Source organism: Bos grunniens, chromosome 26, assembly GCF_055505025.1.
Source record: "Bos grunniens cultivar Pamir isolate PY7600 chromosome 26, Bosgru_T2T1.0, whole genome shotgun sequence".
Taxonomy (NCBI): domain Eukaryota; kingdom Metazoa; phylum Chordata; class Mammalia; order Artiodactyla; family Bovidae; genus Bos; species Bos grunniens.
The window spans coordinates 5,858,381-5,883,934 of NC_141190.1; the positions used below are offsets into that span (position 1 = coordinate 5,858,381).

Consider the following 25,554-nt stretch of genomic DNA (forward strand, 5'->3'; position numbering starts at 1 on the left):
TCTTTGACCATCATTTCCTTCTCCGGGGAATCTTCCCAACTCAGGGATCAAATTTGTAATCTCCTGCATTGTAGGCAGATTCTTTACTGCTGAGCCATCAGGGAAGCCCTCTCTTAAACACCTTTTAAATCAAAATTTCTCTCTCTGTTGGGGGAGAAATCAACTGCTTATCTGAGATCAACTGCTTATGCCAACATCATCAATGACTTTCACTTAGTACAAGCACTGATAATCTGAATCTCCATCTTATTTGAACCATTAACTACCTTTGGTTGATTATTACCTTTACTAGGCTTCCAGGCCACCATTCACTCTTCTTTATCTCTTTCCTCACTGTTCAGTCTTTCTCAGTATTTTTTGCTGTCATTTTCGCTGTCATTTTCTTCTCCTGACCTTTTAGTCAATATTTCTTAGGGCTCAGACATTAATTCTCTTTTCTATCTTCACTCTATAACTCACTAAACTCATTCGGTCCCACAACATTAAAAGATCATCTATATATATTACAAAATTTCAAATTTATATCTTCACCCTGAAGCTCATACCTGAATAGCAAACTCATGTATCAAAATGTACATGCAGAATTATACTTGAATGTCTACTAAAGACCTGTTTGATGTTTGCTAATCTTCTCTTCCTCATCACATCTCTTCTACCTATAGTCTTCACAAATTTTGCTCTATGACCAAATGAACTTTGAATTCCTTGTGTGTGTGTGTGAATGTGCTTGGTCATGTCCAACTCTTTGTGACCCCATGGACCTGTATCCCGCCAGGCTCCTCTGCCCATGTATTTTCTTTAGTCTCCTAATTCCTTTCTCTACTTAACCACACATTTAATTCCTGAGTAAATATTGTTGTATATATGTGTATATACACTGTAACGTACATATACTCCATATAGGTGTTATCTTCACATTTTTCAATATTTCTACTGTTACAGTTTGTTTGATCAAGCTTCATGACTCACTTGCGTCATTGCACAAACTCACTAACTTGCTCATATGCTTTCTTTCTTGCCCTGCTAAAGTCTGGCTTTAATATAGCAAATAAAGTGATATCTTAAAGTGTAATTCAGGTCCTGTTATCTATCTGCTCAGAACTTTCTAATATCAGCTGATTCTTTCAGAGAAATTCTTAGATTATAGAAGACTATGAGGCCCTTGGTAATCTAACCTCCAATGATCCATTTTCTACTCTTCTCCCTGTAACTCCTTCAAACCTGATAATATTGGCCAGTTTGCTATTCCTCCAATAGTCAAAAATGCTCTCAATTTAGAAAATTTTATAACGAGGTTCCCTTGTGGCTCAGCTGGTAAAGAATCCACCTGCAATGCTGGAGACCTGGGTTCGATCCCTGGGTTGGGAAGATCCCCCGGAGAAGGAAAAGGCTACCCACTCCAGTATTCTGATCTAGAGAATTCTATGGACTGTATAGTCCATGGGGTCACAAAGAGTCAGACACAACTGAGCGACTTTCACTTTCACTACCTACAATGTTCTTTCCTTGCATTGTTCAGGACTAGCTCCCTTATCTCTTCTAAATATTTGTAACAATGTATTTCACAATGGAGCATACTCTCATCATCCTAGTTAATACTGCAACATACTACATCTCTGTATTCTTAGCTGTTGCTTTTTTTTTTTTAATAATGGGCTTATCATATTAGTGTTTTTTCTGCAGAAAAGCTCTATAAGGACATTTTAAGAAATTAATTTAATTTAATCCCTAATGTATCTCAAGCACCTGGAATAATTCCTGTCATAGACTGAGTACTAAATTCCTATGTGTTCAGTAAATGAATGGCCTGTCTCTTGCAGTGTAAGTTAGCAGTTCTCACAGGTAGTCTATGAAAACCTGTATACATGCTAAGTCACTTCAGTCATGTCTGACTCTTTGCGGCCCTATGGACTGTAGTCTGCCAGGCTCCTCTCTCCATGGGATTCTCCAGGCAAGGATACTGGAGTGGGTTGCCATTTGCTTTTCCACCATGAGAACCAGAGGGACCCTAAATCATTTCAGGGTCCATGAGATCAAAGCTCCTTTCACGAAGATACTAGGACATGATTTGCCTTTTTACCATGTTGCATTTGCCCTGCCGAAAAACATGGCTATGGCTTCATAGCCATACATAAACAGGGGAAAAAAAGAAAAAGAAGCCTGTTTCAACTAAGAATGCCCTTATTTAGGCAGTAAAACTTGTTACTTTTAACAAATATCAACTCTTGACTAAAAACTTTTTCAACATTTTCTATAATGAAATAAGAAGTAGGTATAAAGCACTTCTGATGTGTATGAAGGTTTCATGGCTGTCTCAGAGAAAAGCTCTATGCAAGTTGAATTAGCTGCTTTTTTCAAGGAATGGCTTTTATTTGAAAAAAAAATAACTTAGAGATAAAATATGATTATTCAGACTTGAATTTTTGATGGGCATTTACACAAAAATAAATGAGGTGAGACTGTCAATTCAAGGAAAACAACTGACAGTATTTGTTGTTAATGATGACATTCAAGCCTCCAAGTACAAATTAGTATATTGGGAAGCATGTGTTCACCACTGTGAGTTTGACAGCTTGCCATTACTGAGAGATTTTTCTGATGAGATCAGTGGTAATATTAAAGAATGTGATTTTTTTTCTTGGTATTGTGTAATATAATGTGTCAATATTTGAAAAACTGGCAATATTCAGTGAACTGATATTTTCCAAATGACCAATGCAAGATGTTTTTATTTTTTTTTTAATTTTAAGACACTGTGCTTTCTGCAGGAGTGCCGAAAAGCACCACAAGCTAACTGAGAAGGGAGCACGGTGCTAACAGTTTCAACCTCAGCAAATGAATGATCACAAGATGTTTTTAAAAATTCGTAGGCAGAAGGTCCATTCAAAGTGCAAGACCGATAAAGTAATTTTAGTCTAACTGAACATGATTTTAGATTTTACATTGAAACTAATCTTGAAGAAACTACCACTTGAGTTTTGAGTTTGCAGACAACATACACAATCATTTGAAAGCAAAAAAAAAAAAAAAAAAAAGTACTTAAGATACCTCTTCTTTTTCAAGAAAAGTGAGATTGTGCCAGAGACCAGTTAGGAAGAAACAGTGACCAGACCAAGCAAGAAACTGTGTGAACCTCTAGAATTTTGCTGTCCATTGTGTTAACTCTTTGCTATATGTGGCTTCTGAGCACTTGAAATGTGGCTAGGTTGCATTTAGACATACTGTGTAATATACACAATGGACTTCAAAGACTTAGTATGAAAAACATGTAAAAACTCTCCTTAATAAGTTTTTTAGCTTCCCTGGTGGCTCAGATGGTAAAGAATCTACCTGCCATGCAGGAGACATGGGTTCAATCCCTAAGTCAGAAAGATCACATGGAAAAGGGAATGGCAACCAAATCCAGTATTCTGGCCTGAAGAAGTCCATGGACAAAGGAGCCTGGCAGGCTACAGTCCATGGGGTCACAAGAGTCAGTCAGGAATGACCCACTAACATTTTCACTTTTTCTAGACTGATTAATATTGGAATGATAATATATTGATTATATTAGGTTAAGTGTATTATTGAATTAATTTCATTATTTTTTCTCTTTCTGTTGTGATTACCAGAAAATTGAAAATTACATATCTGGCTTTCTTTTTTTTTTGGTCTCACGTTATGTTTATATTGGACTGTACTATCTAAACTATTTAAGAAGTGAATAGGGAAAACAAAAGAATTATAAGAAGTTTATGATAAATAATTAAAAAGATTCAGAATCTGTTTTTAAAATTATGTGTTGCGCAAATATTAGCTTTTTCTTTTTTTTCTTTTGATTGTACCTAGTAATTTTAACCCAAATACAAAAATAAACCCTCCCCCCACCAAAAAAAAGATATTTAGAAAAAGTGTCATTAGTAATTAAGGCATAAATAATTAAATGAAGCAATTTTAAAGCAGAATTTAAAAAATTTTACTATAATAAACTGAAGTGCATTTGCATAAAGGCTCTACTGAAAATGTAATATAAACAAAATATAATAATCTTAAACATAAATATCTTTGCTATAGATGATAGAGGAAACCAATGATTCAAGGGCATGGAAATTTTTGGAAGATCAAAATTTAAACTATAATAGCTTGTTGTCTTCATATGCACAAAGTATATATATGTTCTACATAAATAATGTGTATATGTCAATACTTTTACATATATTTAAAATTTTAAATCTAACTGTTTGTAGATAAGTCTGAGATAGTTACTTCTGGAGAAGGCAATGGCACCCCACTCCAGTACTCTTGCCTGGAAAATCCCATGGATGGAGGAGCCTGGTGGGCTGCAGTCCACGGGGTTGCTAAGAGTCAGACACGACTGAATGACTTCACTTTCACTTTTCACTTTCATGCATTGGAGAAGGAAATGGCAACCCACTCCAGAGTTCTTGCCTGGAGAATCCCAGGGATGGGGGAGCCTGGTGGGCTGCCGTCTATGGGGTCGCACACAGTCAGACACGACTGAAGTGACAGCAGCAGCAGCAGCAGCAGAGTTAAATGCAGTCTGAGTTTTTATTTTATCAGAATTAAAAATGCATTACTTTTTTATTTTAAGTGTACAAAATCATGTTTTCAAAATCATTTTCAAAAAATCTTTTTGAGAAATTATAAGCTTAATATGGATATATTCCAGAGGACTTTAAATCTTGATTCAGTTTGTTTAACAAATTAAAAATTCTCTTTGAAGTAATTTATCCTTCTGAATAAAGAGAAAGTACTGACAGTCTTTTAAACATAAATGGCAGAGTTACTTATAAGTTCAGGGCCAAGTATTGCTTCTCAATAGAGTACCCAGCACATGAATTGACTGCATTCCAACTCTTTACTTGTAAAACAACCTTCAAAACTTAGAACTTATTTATGCAAAGGGAAATGTTACCTTTCCCCCATACTGAATAAAACATTCTAGTGTTTCACTGATCTACAATTAGGGGAAATCAGTCAACCACGTGAAATCAATCCCGGTGTTTGTTTTGATAGACTGACTGTGTGACAGAAAACTCCAAAATTTCAGTGGTTTAAACTAACAAGATTGGTTTTTGCATGACCCAACAATGAGAGCATATATGGTCGGGTGATGTTCTTGACAGCTCTTGCAAATTGAGATTCAGTGGCTCAGTTCCCTTCCATCATGTGTCTGTGTCCTGCTCTATGGCTTCCTTATTCAAACAGATACTGCCCAAGAAAGGGAAGGTTCACATATGGGATAGATTAAAGAGTATTTGTTTCTTCTTTTGCACTGACTTCCATTGATCAGAACATCATATGGTTCCATCAAACTCCAAAAGAAGCTGAGAAATCTGCTCTTATTTAGAAAAGAGTCCATGATTACTATTTGTTTCAGGCTGTTTGTTTTGGATCTTTTTTTTTTTTTAATGTTCTCTCACCCAATATTGAAAGAGGAAAAAGGAAGGGAGGAAGAGATGAAGGAAGAAAGAGAGGGAAGAAAAGAAGAAAGAGAGGGAAGGAAAGAAGAAAGAGAGGGAAGGAAGGAATAAAGGAAACACAGTTTCACAAAACTCATATAGATTTTTCTAGAGATTTTTATCATGTATTTTTACTACTAAAAACTAAAACAGGAAGCAAAACAAATAACAAAAAAAGTTATATGTAATATGTAATGTTAGTCCTTTTTATTTTTTTATTCAGGAGTGATGCAAAAAGATAAAATAGAGTTACAAAAAAAACCTGTGATAATCCCCTTTTTCTAATGAACTTAGATTTTTTTGTGTGTGTGTGAGGACACAGTCAAGATTCATGTACATGTTTAAGGAAAATTTAAACATTTGATCCCAGATACCTATAATGAGTTAGAGATACAGGTTGGAACTGCCAATGTTAGCAATTTGCTGATAGCAACTTGGTAATAAGATAGACTCCTGGCTCAATATAGTTTATCTGCACACATGAATTATTAGGCCCACATTCTGGTTTGAAAGATTTCAAATTAGTTGTAAATATTTCACATCTTGTCTCTTTCCTTGAAAGATGGAAAACTACAGCAGATCTGGATCTGTTTACCCACATCACAATACTCAGTAGAGATGAGAAGTAGCTGAGTTCTTCAGAGGAGTAATATGCTCTCTGATTTGAGAGCCTGCCAATTCTCCCTATTATTTCATACTTTTGACAGCTTTCCTCATTTAGGTAACCTGCCTGGTCCCTGAAGAAGTTTGAGCTTATGACTTCTGATACGGCATGTATGGGCAACTACATGCAGAGAATTGGGAGCTTATATAAAAAATATATGTAAACATGAGGTTGAAAGTGAAAGTCGCTCAGTGGTGTCTGACTCTTTGTGACCCTATGTACTCTATAGTCTATGGAATTCTCCAGGCCAGAATACTGGAGTGGGTAGCCTTTCCCTACTCCAGGGGATCTGCCCAACCCTGGGATCAAACTCAGGTCTCCCTATTGCAAGTGGATTCTTTACCAGCTGAGCCACCAGGGAAGCCCAAGAATACTGGAGTAGCCTATCCCTTCTCCATGGATCTTCCCAACCCAGGAATCAAACAGGTTCTCCTGCATTGAGGGTGGATTCTTGACCAACTGAGCTATCAGAGAAGCCCAAAATATGAAGTTATTCCCCAGAAAATTTATATTCAGGTATATAGTGCTAAATATGCCTATTCCAGAGTATTAAATTAATAGTCCTGGTGTATATGCATTTACACAATTTTAATTGTGTATAATATTAGATACATATTTTTAATTTTAAAATTTAATATTACAAACTGCCATTACTGCATGGCAAATAGAAGGGGAAAAGATGGAAGTAGTGACAAATTTCCTCTTCTTGGGCTCCAAATCACTGCGGACTGTGACTGCAGCCAAGAAATCAGAAGATAATTGCTTCTTGGCAGGAAAACAATGACAAACCTAGACAGCATGTTGAAAAGCAAAGATATTACTCTGCTGATAAAGGTTTATATAGTCAAGGCTATGGTCTTCCCAGTGGTCATGCCTGGTTGTGTACTCACTGTACAGTTGGACTGTAAACAAGGCAGAATGCCAAATAATTGATGCCTTTGAACTGTGGTGCTGGAGAAGACTCCTGAAAGTCCCTTGGACAGTAAGGGGATCAAACTAGTCAATCTTAAGGGAGATCAACCCTGAATATTCACTGGCAGAACTGATGCTGAAGCTGAAGCTCCAGTATTTTGGTCATGTGATGCAAACTGACAACTCATTGGAAAAGACCCTGATGCTTGGAAAGATCGAGGGCAGTAGGGGAGAAGAGGGCATCAGAGGATGAGATGGCTGAACAGCATCACCAATGCAAGGAACATGAACTTGGGCAAACTCTGGGAGATGGTGAGGGACAGGTAGGCCTGGCGTGCTGCAGTCCATGGGGTCACAAAGAGTCAGACACAACTGCGTGACTGAACAACAACACTTGTGTATAATATACATGCAGGACAGTACATTTTTTAATGTCTGGGTAATAAAAGAGCACATGTTCTGGAGTCTGTGTTTAATTGGGACCAAGATATTAATGTCTCTTTGTTTTATTAGAGACATATTTTAAAATTGGATATGTAAAATTTTTTCATATTTAAAAATTGGAATGATACTGTAACTACCTGATACAATGATTTATAGAATTACATCAGTGTCAATTCCTGTGTGTATGCGTTTGTTAAGTACTTTCAGTTCTGTTCAACTCTTTGCAACCCTATGGACTGTAGCCCACTGGGCTCCTCTGTCCATGGGATTCTCCTGGCAAGAATACTAGAGTGAGTTGCCAAGCCCTCCTCCAGGGGAATCTTCCTGACCCAGGGGACGAACCCATGTCTCTTCAATCTCCTATGTTGGCAGGCGGGTTCTTTACCTGGGAAGCCCATTAATTCTTGTACTTTTGAGCGAAATAGTAAAACATGTGTTGTAAGCAGAGAATAAATGCTATTATTTTTCTCCCATTTTTCTAAATAAGAACATAGAAGGGAGTCTAAATATTACATGGACGAATGGATTCATAAACAGTGTTAAATTAGCTTCTTTCAGCCCCATCTGAAGTTTCTATGCATTGTCATTGTTTTAGTCACTAAGTCGTGCCCAGCTGTTTGTGATCTAGCGGACTATAGTCCACCAGGCTTCTCTGTCTGTGGTTATTTCCCAGACAAGAATACTGGAGTTGGTTGCTATTTGTTCCTCCAGGGGATCTTCAAGACCCAGAGATCAGATCTGTGTCTCTTGCATTGGCAGGTGTATTCTTTACCAGTGAGCCACCAGGGAAGCCTGAGTTTGTATGTGTATACCTCTTTATCTACACAAAGTTGGCTAATGCAGGCATGATTCTGTATTTGGTGATCTCATGGAATGAATTATTCTAACTGTCCATGTCCCAGATTCTTAATGACAATGAATAAAGGATCTCTTAGGATTTATAAACCCTAAAAGCTTAGTTTTCCATTTTCCTGAGTGTTCTTAAATAACCCAGGTTTTTTAAAAATTTACAAAACCACATTTATTTTATGCTTTTGTAAAAGTCAAGAAAACAAATGCAAAACCAACAATAGTTGAAGTCACTTAGGCTTCTATAACATCTAAGTAAGCAACTATTCTGTCATTCCCAATCTGTCCCAACATGTATAACAGAGATGACGTAGTTAGAAATACCATTTGTGCTTAAATTGGAAACCGCTATGTCTTTGCATAGTAGGAAAGAAAAATGTTAATTTGATTATAGAAATGTTAACGAGTAAAAGCCAAATGAATTCTATTTTTGTCTTTCAGGTGTCTGTGGTCAATCAGCTGGATATGCAAGTCATTGTTTCTAATGTGCCCCCTACTCTAGTGGAAAAAAAGATAGAAGACCTTACAGAGTAAGGGTTTTTCTTTACTTACATATTTGTTTTCATATGGCTACAGTTTTTTTCTGAACTAGGTCATTTTGATCATTACAATGTTCAGACTAAACACACATTTTTAAAATACCTTCTCAAAATTAAATTTAAGTTATTCTTTTATTGAAACAGGTAACTTCATTTGAAGTTGTAATGATCTAAGATTCTTCAAATAAGAATGAAAATTAGATGTGAGATCTTATTATTCAGAATATTTTGACTGATGGGTCAACATAAATTCAAAATACTGTACATAAGAAATAAGCATAGCTATTTGAGTATATATCTTGATTTTGTGGCTCCAGAGTCTTCAAAAAGCTCATTATCTCAGCAATCTAGCTAGTCCAGGAAATGCTATTATTTCTCAGAATGATGTGTCTAAATGGCTAAAGCTTATTCTTTTATAATTTTTAAAGAATGTTAATTCTTTCATATTTTCATTCTAAAATACATATCATGTCCCTCTGCCTTTTTAACAGTGTATACTCTACATGGCTGAATATGTTAGTGTTGTCTCAAAACTGTGATTATGAATTCACAGTTTCCTAATATTCTAAATATTATCAAGGAATATTAACATGTCTTTACTATTTCACCTTTAACTACCCTAACCTAGCCTGTATCATTTAATAACTTTACAGTGATACTTAGGAGTTATTCCTTGTCTTCTGTTGAATTCAACTTGACAGATGTCAATTACTATCAATTTGCCTCTTTCAGGTAAAACATCTTTATATTTCTGTGTTGCCAGAAGAAACTATAGATGGTCAGATAGTTAACCTGCTACTAACTATGTGTCAAATAAAATACAATAGGCACTGGATTAAGACATGAGTGACTCTCCGATAATAAGAGCATATGTGGTTTGCAAGAATTACTTCCTGGTGCTTCACAAAATTTAACCTTTTTTCGCCACATAAAACATCCTATGAAAGAGGTGATTATCAACATTTAAGCATGGAATAGCGATTAGAGAGTATCTTGTTTGCGTCTGTAAAAGTGGTTTATATATGCTTAACTTTTACTAAATAGTAGTTGATTACACCTGTTTTAATGTCATCTATTGAAACAGGCTTTTTCTGATTACCATCCAAAAGAGATGACACTCTTTTCAACCCCTGCTTTTGTTCAAAGCATGTTTAATATTTATATTGTATATCAATTTAACATAAGCTTTATAAAGATAGGAAATCTGCCTTTCACTACTATAATTCCAGTTATATAGTAAGCATTTGATGCATTTTCCTGAATGAAAGTTTTGTGATCCCATGGACACAGGAGGCTGCCAGGCTACAGTCCAAAGGGTCGCAAAGAGTCGGGCATGACTGAGTGACTAAGCACATAAGTAAACCTAAATTTACTAGTGCAGTAAGCATAGCAGGTACATGCCAGATTCCCTTTTACAGGATGTCTTTTCCTGTTTGTTTTCTACAATCTGTGTTAATTTAGAGATTTTTAAGGACAAAAATTTTGGATCCCTGTTTAAAAAGAGACTTTTTCCAGGGAAGTTTTATGTCATTGTAAAATAGAGCAGAAGATAAAGAGAATGCCCATCTACTTCTTCTTTGACCCACCTCATACATAGCTTCTCTCACTATCCATATCTTGCACCATAGTGCATTTGTTACAATAAATAAACTTATATTGACACATCATAATCTATAGCCTACATAGTCTGCATCGTCTCAAATCCATAGTCTACATAGTGTTCACTCTTGGTTGTATATCCTGTGGTTTGGACTACTGTATCTATCATTGTAATATCATACAGAATAGATTCACTACTCTAAAAAACCCTCCATGCTCCAGCTATTCAAACCTTTCCCACTAACCCCCAGAAATCAGTGTCTCCATAGTTATATCTTTTCCAGAAGATCATGCCCTTGGAATCATATAGTTTACAGTCATTATGATTCCTCTCGAAATCAACTTTAGTAGACAGAAGATGGAAGTAGCGATAGACTGTTAGATCTGATTCAGCACCATGAAGCCCCAAATGCTCCATGTCCCAGGGCAGGGGGTGAGATAATGGAGGGCATAATGAAAGCATACACATAGACGAAGTAGACAGCAGAATGCCAACTTGGTACTTAAAAATAGGAATTTATTATTCCAATGATCAGACTAACCAATATATATGTTTCCTGTAGGTATTCCTAGATAAGTCAGATCACCTTCAAAGCCATCTTCTGTATTTCCTGAGACATCCCTACCTTAAGATAGGAAAACAAACTCCATATGATCATCACTTTTATTTTTCTCCTTTGTATGTGCTTTCAGTCTCTGAGCTGTGTCTGACTCTTGAGACCCAAGGCTTTAGCCCGTCAGGCTCCTCCTCTCCATGGGATTTTTCAGGCAAGAATACGGGAGGGTTGCCATTTCCTCCTCCAAGGGATCTTACTGACCCAGGAATCAAACTCACTTCTCCTGCATTGCAGGTGGATTCTTTACTGCTGAGCCACTACGGAAGTGGCCAGATCATACTCCAAAGTGTTCCTGATACACACAAAATCAGCACAAATTGGAAGAGTAGATCAAAGAAAAATGTAATGATCTAATAAATTCATTTCACGATTGGGAAGATTTTTCATAAGATATCAATGTCCTTTGATAACTAAGAGTATGATGCCTGGAAAATAGAATGTTCAAAGAGTAAATCTTAGTTGCTATAGGAATGATAATAATTACTTCCCACTTTCTTGTAACTGGCTTAAATAGCTCTACTAATTTTTTTCTTTTATTACTTTGTTTTTTAATGCTTATAGAAGTAACCAAATGATCTTTTGCAATGAAACACATATCTTTTTAATTATATTAATACACTCAGCAAATTCTCCCATAATGGAAATCTGTGCCCCTTATGAGTGGCCTCTCATGTTTGTGTTTTGAAGCATCTTAGATTGATCTTAGCATTTATCTCTTTGTGAGCATTGTTTTTCTGTTACAAATTCTTGAGATTAAGGCATAGGAGAAACAGCTGTGAGGGTAAGGTTAAGGAGATCTTATTATAACATACAAATGATTGGCAATAGTGTCTAAAGAAGCTAAAAATTGTTTGCATTTTGTGTCTTCCTCCTTGCTCTTTTCACTTCACCATGAAGCTCGTATAAATAAAAGATGCTTGGGATTCTAAAATTTAAATGGTAAGAATATGTGGAAATGGCATTTTCAAAAATATAGATAAAATAATTTAGAAATATTGTGTTATAATATAAATCAGAATTGGTAACTTAGGTCTCAGAGTTGGTCAAATGCTTCTTATTTTCTAAATACAATATGAAAATTCAGTGAAATTAAGACTTTGTTGATGTACTTATTGCTTTGGTGTGGAGGAGCCTAATAGTTCATGAAAAATTTACAAAGCATCTGAAATGAGTCTGTGTAATTAATCTATAGCTCCTGGAGCTTACAAAACATACTTTAGAAATCTAGCCAAAATGTGTATTTCTGGGATAAGAATTATAAAAGCATTTCAGAAGAAAATCTAGGAAACAATAAAAAATAAAAGCCAGCACTTATATAGTCTTATATCTGCATAAGACTTAGAGTTGAGGGGAAAGGTGGAGTTGAAAGGCAAATCAATAAACACATTATCGTTGATCATTTTTATCTACATTTTGCTCTAGAGTTTGGAAGCTCAGGGAATTTTCTATAAAGAGATATATTAATAGTTTACTAATAATAAATTAAAAATAATATTTGTACTTTTAATGATATTTAAATTTTGCTGTTTCATTAACTTAATTTTGTTATTAAAATATTTAAATGTTAAAAATAATTAGTATTCATCATAGCAAAATCCTTTTGTAAATAACACTTTATTTTCAAGAGCAGGTAAGGCTGGTTTAGTTAATGGGCTCTAAATTAGTGAATCCTAATTTGGAGCATTATATTTTGTAAAGAGAAAAAGTTACAATGCTTGTTTTTTTCTATTCTAACTCCTATAAGAAAACACTTTAAAGAAAATCTTGGGTGAAATTCCCAATTGATAAATTAGCAGTTTTTCCTAGGAAGGCTTTTCCTTTTCAATTCACAGGATCTAGGCTTAAGCCCTGGTCCTCTAGTGGTTAGGAATTCTTGGACCAGGAAATTAAACTTTTTGATTCCTAGTATCCATATCTTGGGACTTCCCTGGTGGCCCAGTGGTAGAGAATCTGCCTGCCAATGTAGGAGATGCTGGTTCAGTCCCTGGGTTGGGAAGATCCTGTGGAGAAGAAAATGGCAACCCACTTCAGTATTCTTGCCTGGGAAATTCCATGGACAGAGGAGCCTGGCGGGTTACAGTCCATGTCATTGCAAAAGTGTCTGACGTGAGTTAGTGACTGAGTATGCATCCATATCCTGAAGCTGGCAATTTAGTCATTAAATAAAGAGTAGTTCTTAGTTGTAAGCACTGAAGATTTAACAATCAGATCAGATCAGATCAGTCGCTCAGTCGTGTCCGACTCTTTGCGACCCCATGAACCGCAGCACGCCAGGCCTCCCTGTCCATCACCAACTCCCGGAGTTCACCCAGAGCATATTGGGCACCCACTGACCTGGAGAGTTTCTCTTTCAGTATCCTATCATTTTGCCTTTTCATATTGTTCATGGGGTTCTCAAGGCAAGAATACTGAAGTGGTTTGCCATTCCCTTCTCCAGAAGATTTAACAGTGAACTTAAGCAAAGTCCTTGTTCCCATGAAAATTACATTCTGTTGGGGAAAAACAGCAAATAGGATAAGAATAATAAATAATACACAATTTGATGTCAAGCACTAATAACTATAATAAAAATAAGTAAAACTAACAATATATATTATGAAACAGATGTATTATTTCATATAAAATGATTGAGGAAGACCTTTCTAATAAGCAGAAATATAGCAAAAACCTAAGAGAAGTGAGGGAGAAAGTCATTTGTCTGTGGTGATGTGGGGAGTCAGGAGTAGAGAAAGTTATCCCAGAGAGAGGACACTACATATATGGAAATCCAGAGTTAGGAATATATTTGTCATATCAAGGTATAGATGTCAATGTAGGAAATGAGTTATACAGGATCTCATAGGCCACCTGGATGATTTTAACATTTTACTTTGTGTAAAATAGAAAGTCCTGGGCTTCCCAGATGGAGCTAGTGGTAAGGAACCTGCCTGCCAGTTCAGGAGAGGTAAGAGATTTGAGTTTGATCCCTGGGTCTGGAAGATCCCCTGGAGGAGGATATGGCAACCCATTCCAGTATTCTTGCCTGGAGAATGCTATGGACAGAGGAGCCCGATGGGCTATGTCACAAGGAGTCAGACATAACTGAAGCAAACTTAGCATGCACACATGCATAGTAGATACTAGTTACATGTGGTTATCAAGGACATGAAAAGTGACAAGTCCAAATGAGAGGTGCTGCAAGTATAAAATACACACCAGATTTCAAAGACTTAATATCAAAACAAGTAAATGTTTTGTATGGATTATATATGAAATGATCATTTTGGATATACACAGCTAAATAAATATATTAAATTCACCTCACCATTTTTATCTTTAATTTTTTAATGTGGCTACAGAAAATTTGAATTTATATGTGTAACTTGTATTTCTTTTGGGCATTTTGCTTTAAATGTTATGCACAGAGAAATAACATTGTAGCTTTAAGTTTTAAAAGGTTGTTGAGTGGGAAATCAGGAGACTAGTTAAGAGTCTAGAGGAATCATCCAGGAGAGGGATCAATGTGGCTTGAAATTGATGGTAGGTATGGAGACAGGGAGGAGTTAAGGATATAATTTTTGAAGATACAACCTACAGAATTTGTTATAAATTGGACATATGAGAAAAAGTAAGAAACAATAATGACTCCTAGGTGTTGGGTCTGAGCAAACAAAGCCAAATAATATTTGTCATACTTGAACACTGAAAAATTTGATAAAAATTATACATTCAAAAGTAATGGTATTGTGTTCTTGGAAAGGATTGACTTTATATGGCAATACTTGATTCATATCAATAAAGGCCCTGGATGTCAGTCCTCTCTCACCATCGTGATACTAATTTCCCAACTTAGTAACGGGACTAGAGCCATGAAATTAAAAGACGCATACTCCTTGGAAGAAAAGTTATGACCAACCTAGATAGCATATTCAAAAGCAGAGACATTACTTTGCCAACAAAGGTCCGTCTAGTCAAGGCTATGGTTTTTCCAGTGGTCAGGAATGGATGTGAAAGTTGGACTGTGAAGAAAGCTGAGCACCAAAGAATTGATGCTTTTGAACTGTGGTGTTGGAGAAGACTCTTGAGAGTCCCTTGGACTGCAAGGAGATCCAACCAGTCCATTCTAAAGGAGATCAGCTCTGGGATTTCTTTGGAAGGAATGATGCTAAAGTGGAAACTCCAGTAGTTTGGCCACCTCATGCGAAGAGTTGACTCATTGGAAACGATTCTGATGCTGGCGGGGATTGGGGGCAGGAGGAAAAGGGGACGACAGAGGATGAGATGGCTGGATGGCATCACGGACTCGATGGACACCAGTTTGAGTGAGCTCCGGGAGATGGTGATGGACAGGGAGGCCTAGGGTGCTTCTCTTCATGGGTCGCAAAGAGTCGGACATGACTGAGTGACTGAACTGAACTGAAATGAAAGCTCCATTATCTGTTCCCCACAGTCACATTTTTAGCTCTACATTAAGATTTTTTTTTAATTTATCTCATTTATTTCATGTGAACTGAGTGCATTGTAAATATTAGGCATGGTGCTATCCAATCAAACCAATGAAAATATGTTAAAAAATATAGGCTGGGATGTATGAAATATTTTATTGTATTGAAAGTTTATAGTTGTATAGTTTTTCTTATCTACTATGTTCTAAATTGAATTGCTATAAATATCTCCAATCACATGCCAATTTTGTTCAAGTATTCTTAACACAAAGATGAAGTTGAAGAGGTTATCAACAGAGAATGACTATAAATGATCTAATTTTATCAGATTATCAAGCATAGATATTTCAATAGCAAAACTTTTGAAAATAATGTTTTCTGTAATAGGCATCTAATAGCTGTAAAATAAATTGAAGCCAGTCATAAAAATAAAACATAAACTCAATATAAAATGAAATCCATTTTTTTAATATTCTAATTATATTTCATGATTTCTTTAAAAAATTATAAATGTAATTTGGTTTTATTCAGTCTAGGTGATTCATTGTTATGACACAAAAGGGATTCACCTGCTATTTTTCTAAAATACTTAGTTTGGGGCTTTATTTTCACAGAGAAAGAAGTAACTTCCTGTCTTTCCTAGCGGAAATACTCATTTTTCAACTCATTATGTTACAAGAACTTTTAGTATTTTACAGAATTAAGATAGCCCAGAATACAGTTTGACTTGTACAAAACAATATGTGATGTTGTTACTTACGTACTTTGAAGAAATAACCAAAGCAAATTATTTTTCGGACTTTTCTAGTAGCTCAGATGGTAAAGAATCTGCCTGCATTGTGGGAGACAGGGTTCAGTCTCTGGGTGGGGAAGAGTCCCTGGAAAACGGAGTGTTGCCTGGAGAATTACATGGACAGAGGAGCCTGGTGGGCTATAGTGGATGGAGTCACAAAGAGTCTTTTCAACTAGATTTTACTTTTTCTTTAGATTCTACTGTATTTTGATTCAGTGGAGTCATATATATTGATGTGTTTGCTTTCAATAGGTTTATTCATATTTTAATGTCCGTACTCACCATTGATTGATTAGCACATTTCTGAATGCTTATAGTCAAAACTACCAGTTTCTCTTGGGAGAAAGAAAAAAGTATTGAAGGCTAATAAATGAGTGTTATAAATTTATATTTGCCGTCTGATATACATGATATAGAAAAATGTAAATACACGATTGTGTCCCTCTTCCATTCCTCTTAGCAGCATACAAACATATAAGGAATTGCTGCATTTAGATTGTATATTTTGTCAGATTCAATATATTTGCTCCTATATATTGTTTTGCTTTTTTTCCCCCAGAAACAATGAAAACAAAGCAAAAAAAAAGAAAAAAAAAAAACAAATAAACAATGCTTTTTTAGAATTCCACTGAGGACATTTTAATTTTATTTTTATTTTAAAATAATATTTGATATATTTGAGCAACTGCTATTGTTTGCAAAAAGAGATAAGTAGAATCTTAACTGAAAATGAATTGAAATATTCATTTAAAAAAAGCCTGTTTTTTATTTTTAGGGCTGATAGAGATGGTTTTACATTTTTTTGTTTACCCTGTAAGGGGAATACAAACATTAAAAAATAAAGCAGTGTTGGAGCAAATATTCTACCTAAGAAAAGAGCAAGCTTAACGCACAGGCAGAGCTACATTGCGGGAAATAAAAATAAATTTAATTCATAAAAGACAATTTTAATGAAGGTACCTTAATATTGACTGTAATGTTTTTATTTAACTTATTATTTGTGCTATATATTTTAGAAGAATTTGAATAAATATTTTAAAGCAAACAATAGAGGGAAAAAAAGTAAAGTATTATAATCTCTGTTTACTTTTCCCAAATATCATATCATTCAGTTTATTTTTCAGAGTTTTTTCTGGCACCAAGTAGAAAATAACTCAAAAGCAGTTGCAAGATGAAAATAATATCATGATATTATGATTCCATTAAAAACATGAATCACAGCTGCTTTATAAAGATTTCCAAGATACATAGTGGGCATTTTTTTTCCTTTCAAAATACTTATTTCTCTCATATTCTTTTGTTTTATGGTCCAGAAGTTTTGACAAATAGAACAGCTTATTATCTCTTATAATTATTTCCAGGCCATGGTACAAGATAAATATATTGTGTTCTTGTGCAGCCACTCAATTCAGATACCTGATCAGCAATGATCAGTGCCTTTATTCTCTTAATCATCTTTGTAGTTCTTCTCTTAACTTTTTCTAACTTTTATACAATTTACCTTTCTGTGCTGCTGTTTTACTAGCTCATGGAATAAATTCAATCACGTGTTTAGATAAGAAAATTCCATTTGTATCAGCAGCAACACAAACTATTTTATTAATAATTTCACTTATATCTAAGTTGTAATAGAGGTTACGTTTATTTTTTTTTAATGTTTAACTTTATACAAGGAGAATTTAGACAGTTTATAATGATTCATACAGTGAAACAAGGTAAAAACCATTAAGTAAGTCAGAAACCGAACATGGCAAACGGAATAGAGAGACATTGTGGAAAGAATGAAAATAAGACTGGTAATAAAGAGGCCAAAAATCCTGCAGAGACACTGCAAAATAGGAAACAAAATTGGTGCTCATCATTTTAAGGCCAAAGTGAAAGAAGCACACAAAAAATTGGAAAAAATGTGAATCAGTTAAAACATTAAGAAAAAACAAACAACAAATCACTTCCATTGGAAATGCAGAACTATTTCAGAGTGAAATGCAGGACTGGAGGAAGGATTTTATCCTGTGGAACATCTTAGAGAAGATATCTCATAATGTCATTAACAAAATGTTCTACGGAACCTGGAATATTGCTGAGGATATGGTCTGGGTAAAGTCTCTACAAGTCTGTTTTATGAGAGAAAATTAGTTTAGAATATTAGGAAAGCTGCATATCCCTCTGGCCATCTGCAATGCCTATTGATTCTTTTAGCCAGGCTTTTGAAAAAATATTGACAGGTACCTGGAGTGGAGCTCCCTATGTTGCTAGTTAAATATAAAACATATTTATTCAACAAAAGGCTAAGTAGGGTTTGAAATCATGAAATCTGAGGAGTTTTTACAACCACCACAACATATAGCTCACATTTGTGGCATGTTTTTTATTTGTTGGGCTTTGTGCACTTAATTGGGTGTTATCTAAATAATGTCTTATAGAGGCCTTTGAGGTAGAAATCATTATTTTCCCCTTTGCAGAGAAGAGTTTCCTATAACTTTGAGAGGCTCAGTAATTTTCACAAACATACAGATGCCAGTGGTGGAAATTTAATTAGAATCTACATCTATGAGCTAACAGCAGGTTGGGTTCCTAACCACTCCCTCTGCACAATGCTTCTTAGAAGGCAGACCTATTTAGAAACCCAATCTATTTTGGGGGGTGGGTGGGTGGAGGAGGAGTGAGCTGCTCTAACACAAGGCCAGAAAAACCCATCAAATGGTAATTTTACTGTGGGTCATTCACACAAATAGGTAACTGAAAAGATGACTGGTGTAACAGTTTAGTGTAAAAAAACAAAAGCTAGCTATAAGTAATTATTTGTTTTAGTTATAAAACGATTTTAGTAAAGCTGCTATACTTATATTTTTATAACCCAATTTCTGGTGAAATGCACATATAAGATATTGGATAAGTGAGGCTGTAAATGAAAATTTAGGGGAATCGGAGTTGGTGATGGACAGGGAGGCCTGGCGTGCTGTGATTCATGGGATTGCAAAGAGTTGGACACGACTGAGCGACTGAACTGAACTGAACCAAAAATAACTACCTTTGATAATAAATCAGTTAACTGAGCCAGTTGTTCAATATTCTCTTAGTCTGTGATTTAAAAGAAGGTTTCACATAAAAAAGTTTTTCTTTCAAAATTTATTATAAGAAGGCTATATAGATTGCAATGTTTAAATTAGAAACTAGTTTAAATTTTAAATAATTAGCTATCATGTGGTAGCACAGTAAAATGTTAGTCCCTTGGACTGCAAGGAGATCCAACCAGTCCATCCTAAAGGAGACCAGTCCTGGGTGTTCATTGGAAGGACTGATGCTGAAGCTGAAACTCCAGTACTTTGGCCACCTCATGCAAAGAGTTGACTCATTGGAAAAGACTCTGATGCTGGGAGGGATTGGGGGCAGGAGGAGAAGGGGACGACAGAGGATGAGATGGCTGGATGGCATCACTGACTCGATGAACCTGAGTCTGAGTGAACTCTGGGAGTTGGTGATGGACAGGGAGGCCTGGCGTGCTGTGATTCATGGGGTCGCAAAGAGTCGGACACGACTGAGAAACTGAACTGAACTGAATTAACTGATACATATATTTAGATATAAACATATGTGAACATATAATACTGTATTAACATATTTCTTTATAGAAACTTTGAAACTTTGTCTAAAGATCATGTAATAACCTATTACTAAATATTATGAGTATGCTACTAATCTTTTAAACTGAAGTAAAACAATAAACCCTAAATGTAAATTTAATTTTTTAAAGTATTATAATTATTATACCAATTCATTCACACTGTATTTAATTCTTCACACATCAGACAGTTTGTTGTTTTGAAAAATGTTGCCATAATTAAATACCATACTGCCAAATGTTTGATTATACTACTTATATTTTCAATTGATGTATTGCTTCCAAGAATTTAGATTCAGGGCACAATTAACATTATATAAGCATCATCACAGGCATCTCCCTTGATAAAGTGTTTGTGTATGACACAGATGTTACAGATTGATAAAGAGTATCAATTGATCAAGAGTATCCTTTTCTCTCTCTCCCTGTATGTGCATATGCGCACACGCACACACACATATATTATATAACTTATTTTATTAAAGTTAGACTTCCCTGATAGCTCAGTTGGTAAAGAATCTGCCTACAATGAAGGGGCTGCTGCTAAGTTCCTTCAGTTGTGTCTGACTCTGTTCAACCCCATAGACAGCAGCCCACCAGGCTCCCCCACCCCTGGGATTCTCCAGGTAAGAACACTGGAGTGGGTTGCCATTTCCTTCTCCAATGCATGAAAGTGAAAAGTGAAAAGTGAAAGTGAAGTCGTTCAGTCGTATCTGACACCTAGCGACCTCATGGACTGCAGCCTACCAGGCTCCTCCGTCCATGGGATTTTCCAGGCAACAGTACCAGAGGGGGGTGCCATTGCCTTCTCCGACAGTGTAAGGGACCCCAGTTCAATTCCTCGGTTGGGAAGATCCCCTGGAGAAGGGATAGGCTACCCAGTATTCTTGGACTTCCCTTGTGGGCTCAGCTGGTAAAGAATCCACCTGCAATGCGGGAGACCTGGGTTTGATCCCTAGTTTGGGAAGATCCCCTGGAGAACCGAAAGGCTGCCAACTACAGTATTCTGGCCTGGAGAACTCCATGGACTGTATAGTCCATGGGGTGGCAAAGAGTTGGACACAACTGAACGACTTTCACTTTCACTCCACTTTCACTTTAAGCAAAAGTTTAATAATTAAAGCCTTCAAAGTCATAATATCATAAATTGACAGTGACCTAGGGCATGCAAATACTTATACTGGTAGAATTTCTTGATGGAATTATGAACTGTAAATCCACATGACATTTTATTTCAAAATGTATGTGTGAACTGGCTTAATAAATTAATAAAATAATAAGGGCAATGTAAACATTAGCTTTAATTTATATTTGCCAATTCAAAGTAAGTACTTAGAGAGTTACATTTAAAAAAAATGAGGTTAAAAAAATTGGAAGCAACCCTTTATCTATGTACATATGAAGATGAAGGTCTAAAAATTCATTATTATGAATATCACACATATATATTTATATATATATGTATATGTGTAAAGTAATGTTATATATATATATATATAGCATAGACAGATATTGTAGAAATGCTTAGGTATATGGACACAGATGATACATAGAAAGATTGATTTTTACAAAAGATGTTTGTATTCTAAAATACTTAAATTTAGTTTTAATGTATTTATCAGAAAAAGGTTAAAAAAAGACTTCAGATCTGAACTTATTTAGCTTTATCCCAAAATATCTCTAAATGTTTAAGGAAAAAAATCTTGATGATGAGAGAAAAAGAAAAGAATGAAGAGTACTTCAGTAAGAGAAACTTCAACTATGCTCTTCTACATCAGTTTAAAAGTAAACAAGACACTTCATTTACATTGATGATGTCCTCTGGTGTGTACACCACAGACTTGTGCTCAGTGATACAGCCATTTCCTCCAGAGTTTCATATCCTGCTTCTCTTTTAACAGGGCAAACCAAGCACATACCAGACCCTGAAGGCAATATATTTTTTTTTAATAGAGGAGAAAACAGGTCAATTTTGGCATCTGAAGTAAAAGTTATTTCCTGGTGCATCAAAATTCTTTAGAATATATTATTCCTCATTCCCCACCAAATGCTTCACAGCTTGGACTCTATTTGTCATGTTTAGTTATTAAAATTAATTAATTTACATATAAATGTCTATATTTAGTAATCTGCATTCTAGAGTTAATCTTCAAGGATTAATAATATTAAGTTTTTAATAAGAAAAAGAACATTAAGGAAATTGTCTTTATTTGGCTATAAGTTATACTTTCAATTAAAATCATTATCCAATTAGAAAAAAAATGTGCTTTACAGAAAATTACCTATGGATTACTGTTCTTTCTTTTCTATTGAATATTACTAATTCTGTACTAAATGATATATCTTTTAGTTATTTGGTGGCTCAGTTGGTAGTCTGCTTGCAATGCAGGAGATCCAGGTTCGATCCCTGGGTGGGGAAGATGCCCTGGAGAAGGAAATGGCAACCTACTCCAGTATTCTTGCCTGGAGAATTCCATGGACAGAGGAGTCTGGTGGGCTACAGTCCATGGAGTCACAAAGAACGGGACAGGACTTGATAACTCACAGTTTCACTTTCACTTTAGTTATTTGTATTCACCTGAATAGCCTCTGAGGATTTTATTATAATCTGATAAATCAGGGAAAGCAAAATATCTACATTCTTCCACCGCTACAGTTTTCTAAGTGTCTTTATACTCTGAGGGAAAGAAGCATCTGACTCTTGCACCTTGGTATATAGTTATTATGGCATTTATCGCAAAATCTGGTGAAAGGTGTAATTTATAACACCAAGCATATGAACTCAAGAGTTCTAAGACCCCATGGCTCCTATAAAGCACAGACAGCTTTATTTGTACAACATAGTTGGCATTTCTCATGAGCCATGTAAGAGCTCAATTGGTATCATAAATTTTAAGTCTAGACTTAAAGAGGACATGGTTGATGACCTCTTTGTACCTTATTCAGCTTCTAGCATCATTGGGAGTTAAATGTTCTAAATACATGGAGAATTTTTTTCAAGAGTTAGTATTAACTGCTGCTGCTGCTGCTGCTATGTCGCTTCAGTTGTGTCCAACTCTGTGTGACCCCATAGACGGCAGCCCACCAGGCTCCCCCATCCCTGGGATTCTCCAGGCAAGAACACTGGAGTGGGTTGCCATTTCCCTCTCCAATGCATAAAAGTGAAAAGTGAAGGTGAAGTCACTCAGTCGTGTCCAACTCTTCATGCCCCCATGGACTGCAGCCTACCAGGCTCCTCCATCCATGGGATTCTCCAGGCAAGAGTACTGGAGTGGGTTGCCATCGCCTTCTCCATAGTATTCACTAAGCATTAGCAAAAACCAGGCTGTCATCATTTTTCATTTACTAAATATCATTTCAAGATGAGGGTGATTTTTTCCCCCAGTGAATCTGTCAGAATGTCATGTTTGTGCTTTGTTTGATTTATAGGATTTTGGATCGCTATGTTCAGGAGCAAATTCCTGGTGCCAAGGTTGTGGTGGAGTCCATTGGTGCTCGCCGGCATGGCGATGCCTTTTCTCTAGAAGACTATACCAAGTGTGACTTGACTGTCTATGCAATCGACCCCCAAACCAACAGAGCCATCGACAGAAATGAGCTTTTTAAGTGAGTACTTAATATTACCCATAAATAATCCTAATTTAAGGCTACAAGTACTGATTTATTTATTTTTTCTACATTTTCTTTTTTTAATATAAATTTATTTATTTTAATTGGAGATTAGTTACTTTACATTATTGTATTGGTTTTGCCATACATCAACATGAATCTGCCAAGGGTGTACACGATGTGTTCCCCATCCTGAACCCCCCTCCCACCTCCCTTCCCATACCATACCTCTGGGTCATCCCAGTGCACCAGACCCGGACATCCTGTATCATGCATTGAACCTGGACTGGCATTTCGTTTCACATAGGATACTATACATGTATCAATGTCATTCTCCCAAATCATCCCACCATCTCCCTCTCCCACAGAGTCCATAAGACTATTCTATAGGTCTGTGTCTCTTTTGCTGACTTGCGTACTGGGTTACTGTTACAATTTTTCTAAATTCCATACATATGGGTTAGTACACTGTATTGGTGTTTTTCTTTTTGGCTTACTTCACTCTGTATAATAGGCTCCAGTTTCATCCACCTCATTAGAACTTATTCAAATGTATTCTTTTTAATGGCTGAGTAATACATCCAAGTCTATGCCCCAACCAGTAATGCTGAAGAAGCTGAAGTTGAATGGTTCTATGAAGACCTACAAGACCTTTTAGAACTAAAACCCCCAAAAGATGCCCTTTTCATTATAGGGGACTGGAATGCAAAAGTAGGAATTCAAGAAACACCTGGCTGCTGCTGCTGCTAAGTCGCCTCAGTTGTGTCCAACTCTGTGCGACCCCATAGAGGGCAGCCCACTAGGCTCCTCTGTCCCTGGGATTCTCCAGGCAAGAATACTGGAGTGGGTTGCCATTTCCTTCTCCAATGCATGAAAGTGAAAACTGAAAGTGAAGTTGCTCAGTTGTGCCCGACTCTTAGCGACCCCATGGACTGCAGCCTACCAGGCTCCTCCATCCATGGGCTTTTCCAGGCAAGAGTACTGGAGTGGGATGCCATTGCCTTCTCTGCAAGAAACACCTGGAGTAACAGGCAAATTTGGCCTTGGAATATGGAATGAAGCAGGGCAAAGACTAATAGAGTTTTGCCAAGAGAACTCACAGGTCATAGCAAACACCCTCTTCCAACAACACAGGAGAAGACTCTACACATGGACGTCACCAGATGGTCAACACCAAAATCAGATTGATTCTATTCTTTGCAACCAAAGATGGAGAAGCTCTATACAGTCAGCAGGAACAAGACTGGGAGCTGACTGTGGCTCAGATCATGAACTCTTTATTGCCAAATTCAGACTTAAATTGAAGAAAGTAGGGGAAACCACTAGACCATTCAGATATGACCTAAATCAAATCCCTTATTATACAGTGGAAGTGAGAAATAGATTTAAGGGACTATGTCTGATAGATAGAGTGCCTGATGAACTATGGATGGATGTTCATGACATTGTACATGAGACAAGGATCAAGACCATCCCCATGGAAAAGAAATGCAAAAAAGCAAAATGGCTGTCTGGGGAGGCCTTACAAATAGCTGTGAAAAGAAGAGAAGCAAAAAGCAAAGGAGAAAAGGAAAGATATAAGCATCTGAATGCAGAGTTCCAAAGAATAGCAAGAAGAGATAAGAAAGCCTTCCTCAGCAATCAATGCAAAGAAATAGAGGAAAACAACAGAATGGGAAAGACTAGGGATCTCTTCAAGAAAATTAGAGATACCAAGGGAACATTTCATGCAAAGATGAGCTCGATAAAGGACAGAAATGGTATGGACCTAACAGAAGCAGAAGATATTAAGAAGAAATGGCAAGAATACACAGCCATACAAAAAAGATCTTCACGACCCAGATAATCATGATGGTGTGGTCACTGACCTAGAGCCAGACATCCTGGAATGTGAAATGGGCCTTAGAAAGCATCACTATGAACAAAGCTAGTGGAAGTGATGGGATTCCAGTTGAGCTATTTCAAATCCTGGAAGATGATGTTGTGAAAGTGCTGCACTCAATATGCCAGCAAATTTGGA

General features: G+C 36.2%; 1 protein-coding gene across 1 annotated transcript in view; it reads left to right on the forward strand.

The window, feature by feature from the left end:
- LOC147343960 (protocadherin-15-like) overlaps positions 1-25,554 on the forward strand; it is a 1,781,617-nt gene that overhangs the window by 1,712,235 nt on the left and 43,828 nt on the right. Inside the window, exons 31-32 of the mRNA XM_086377653.1 lie at positions 8,773-8,861; positions 23,355-23,531. Coding sequence (XP_086233779.1) covers positions 8,773-8,861; positions 23,355-23,531 — 266 coding nt within the window. The remainder of the gene's footprint in view (positions 1-8,772; positions 8,862-23,354; positions 23,532-25,554) is intronic.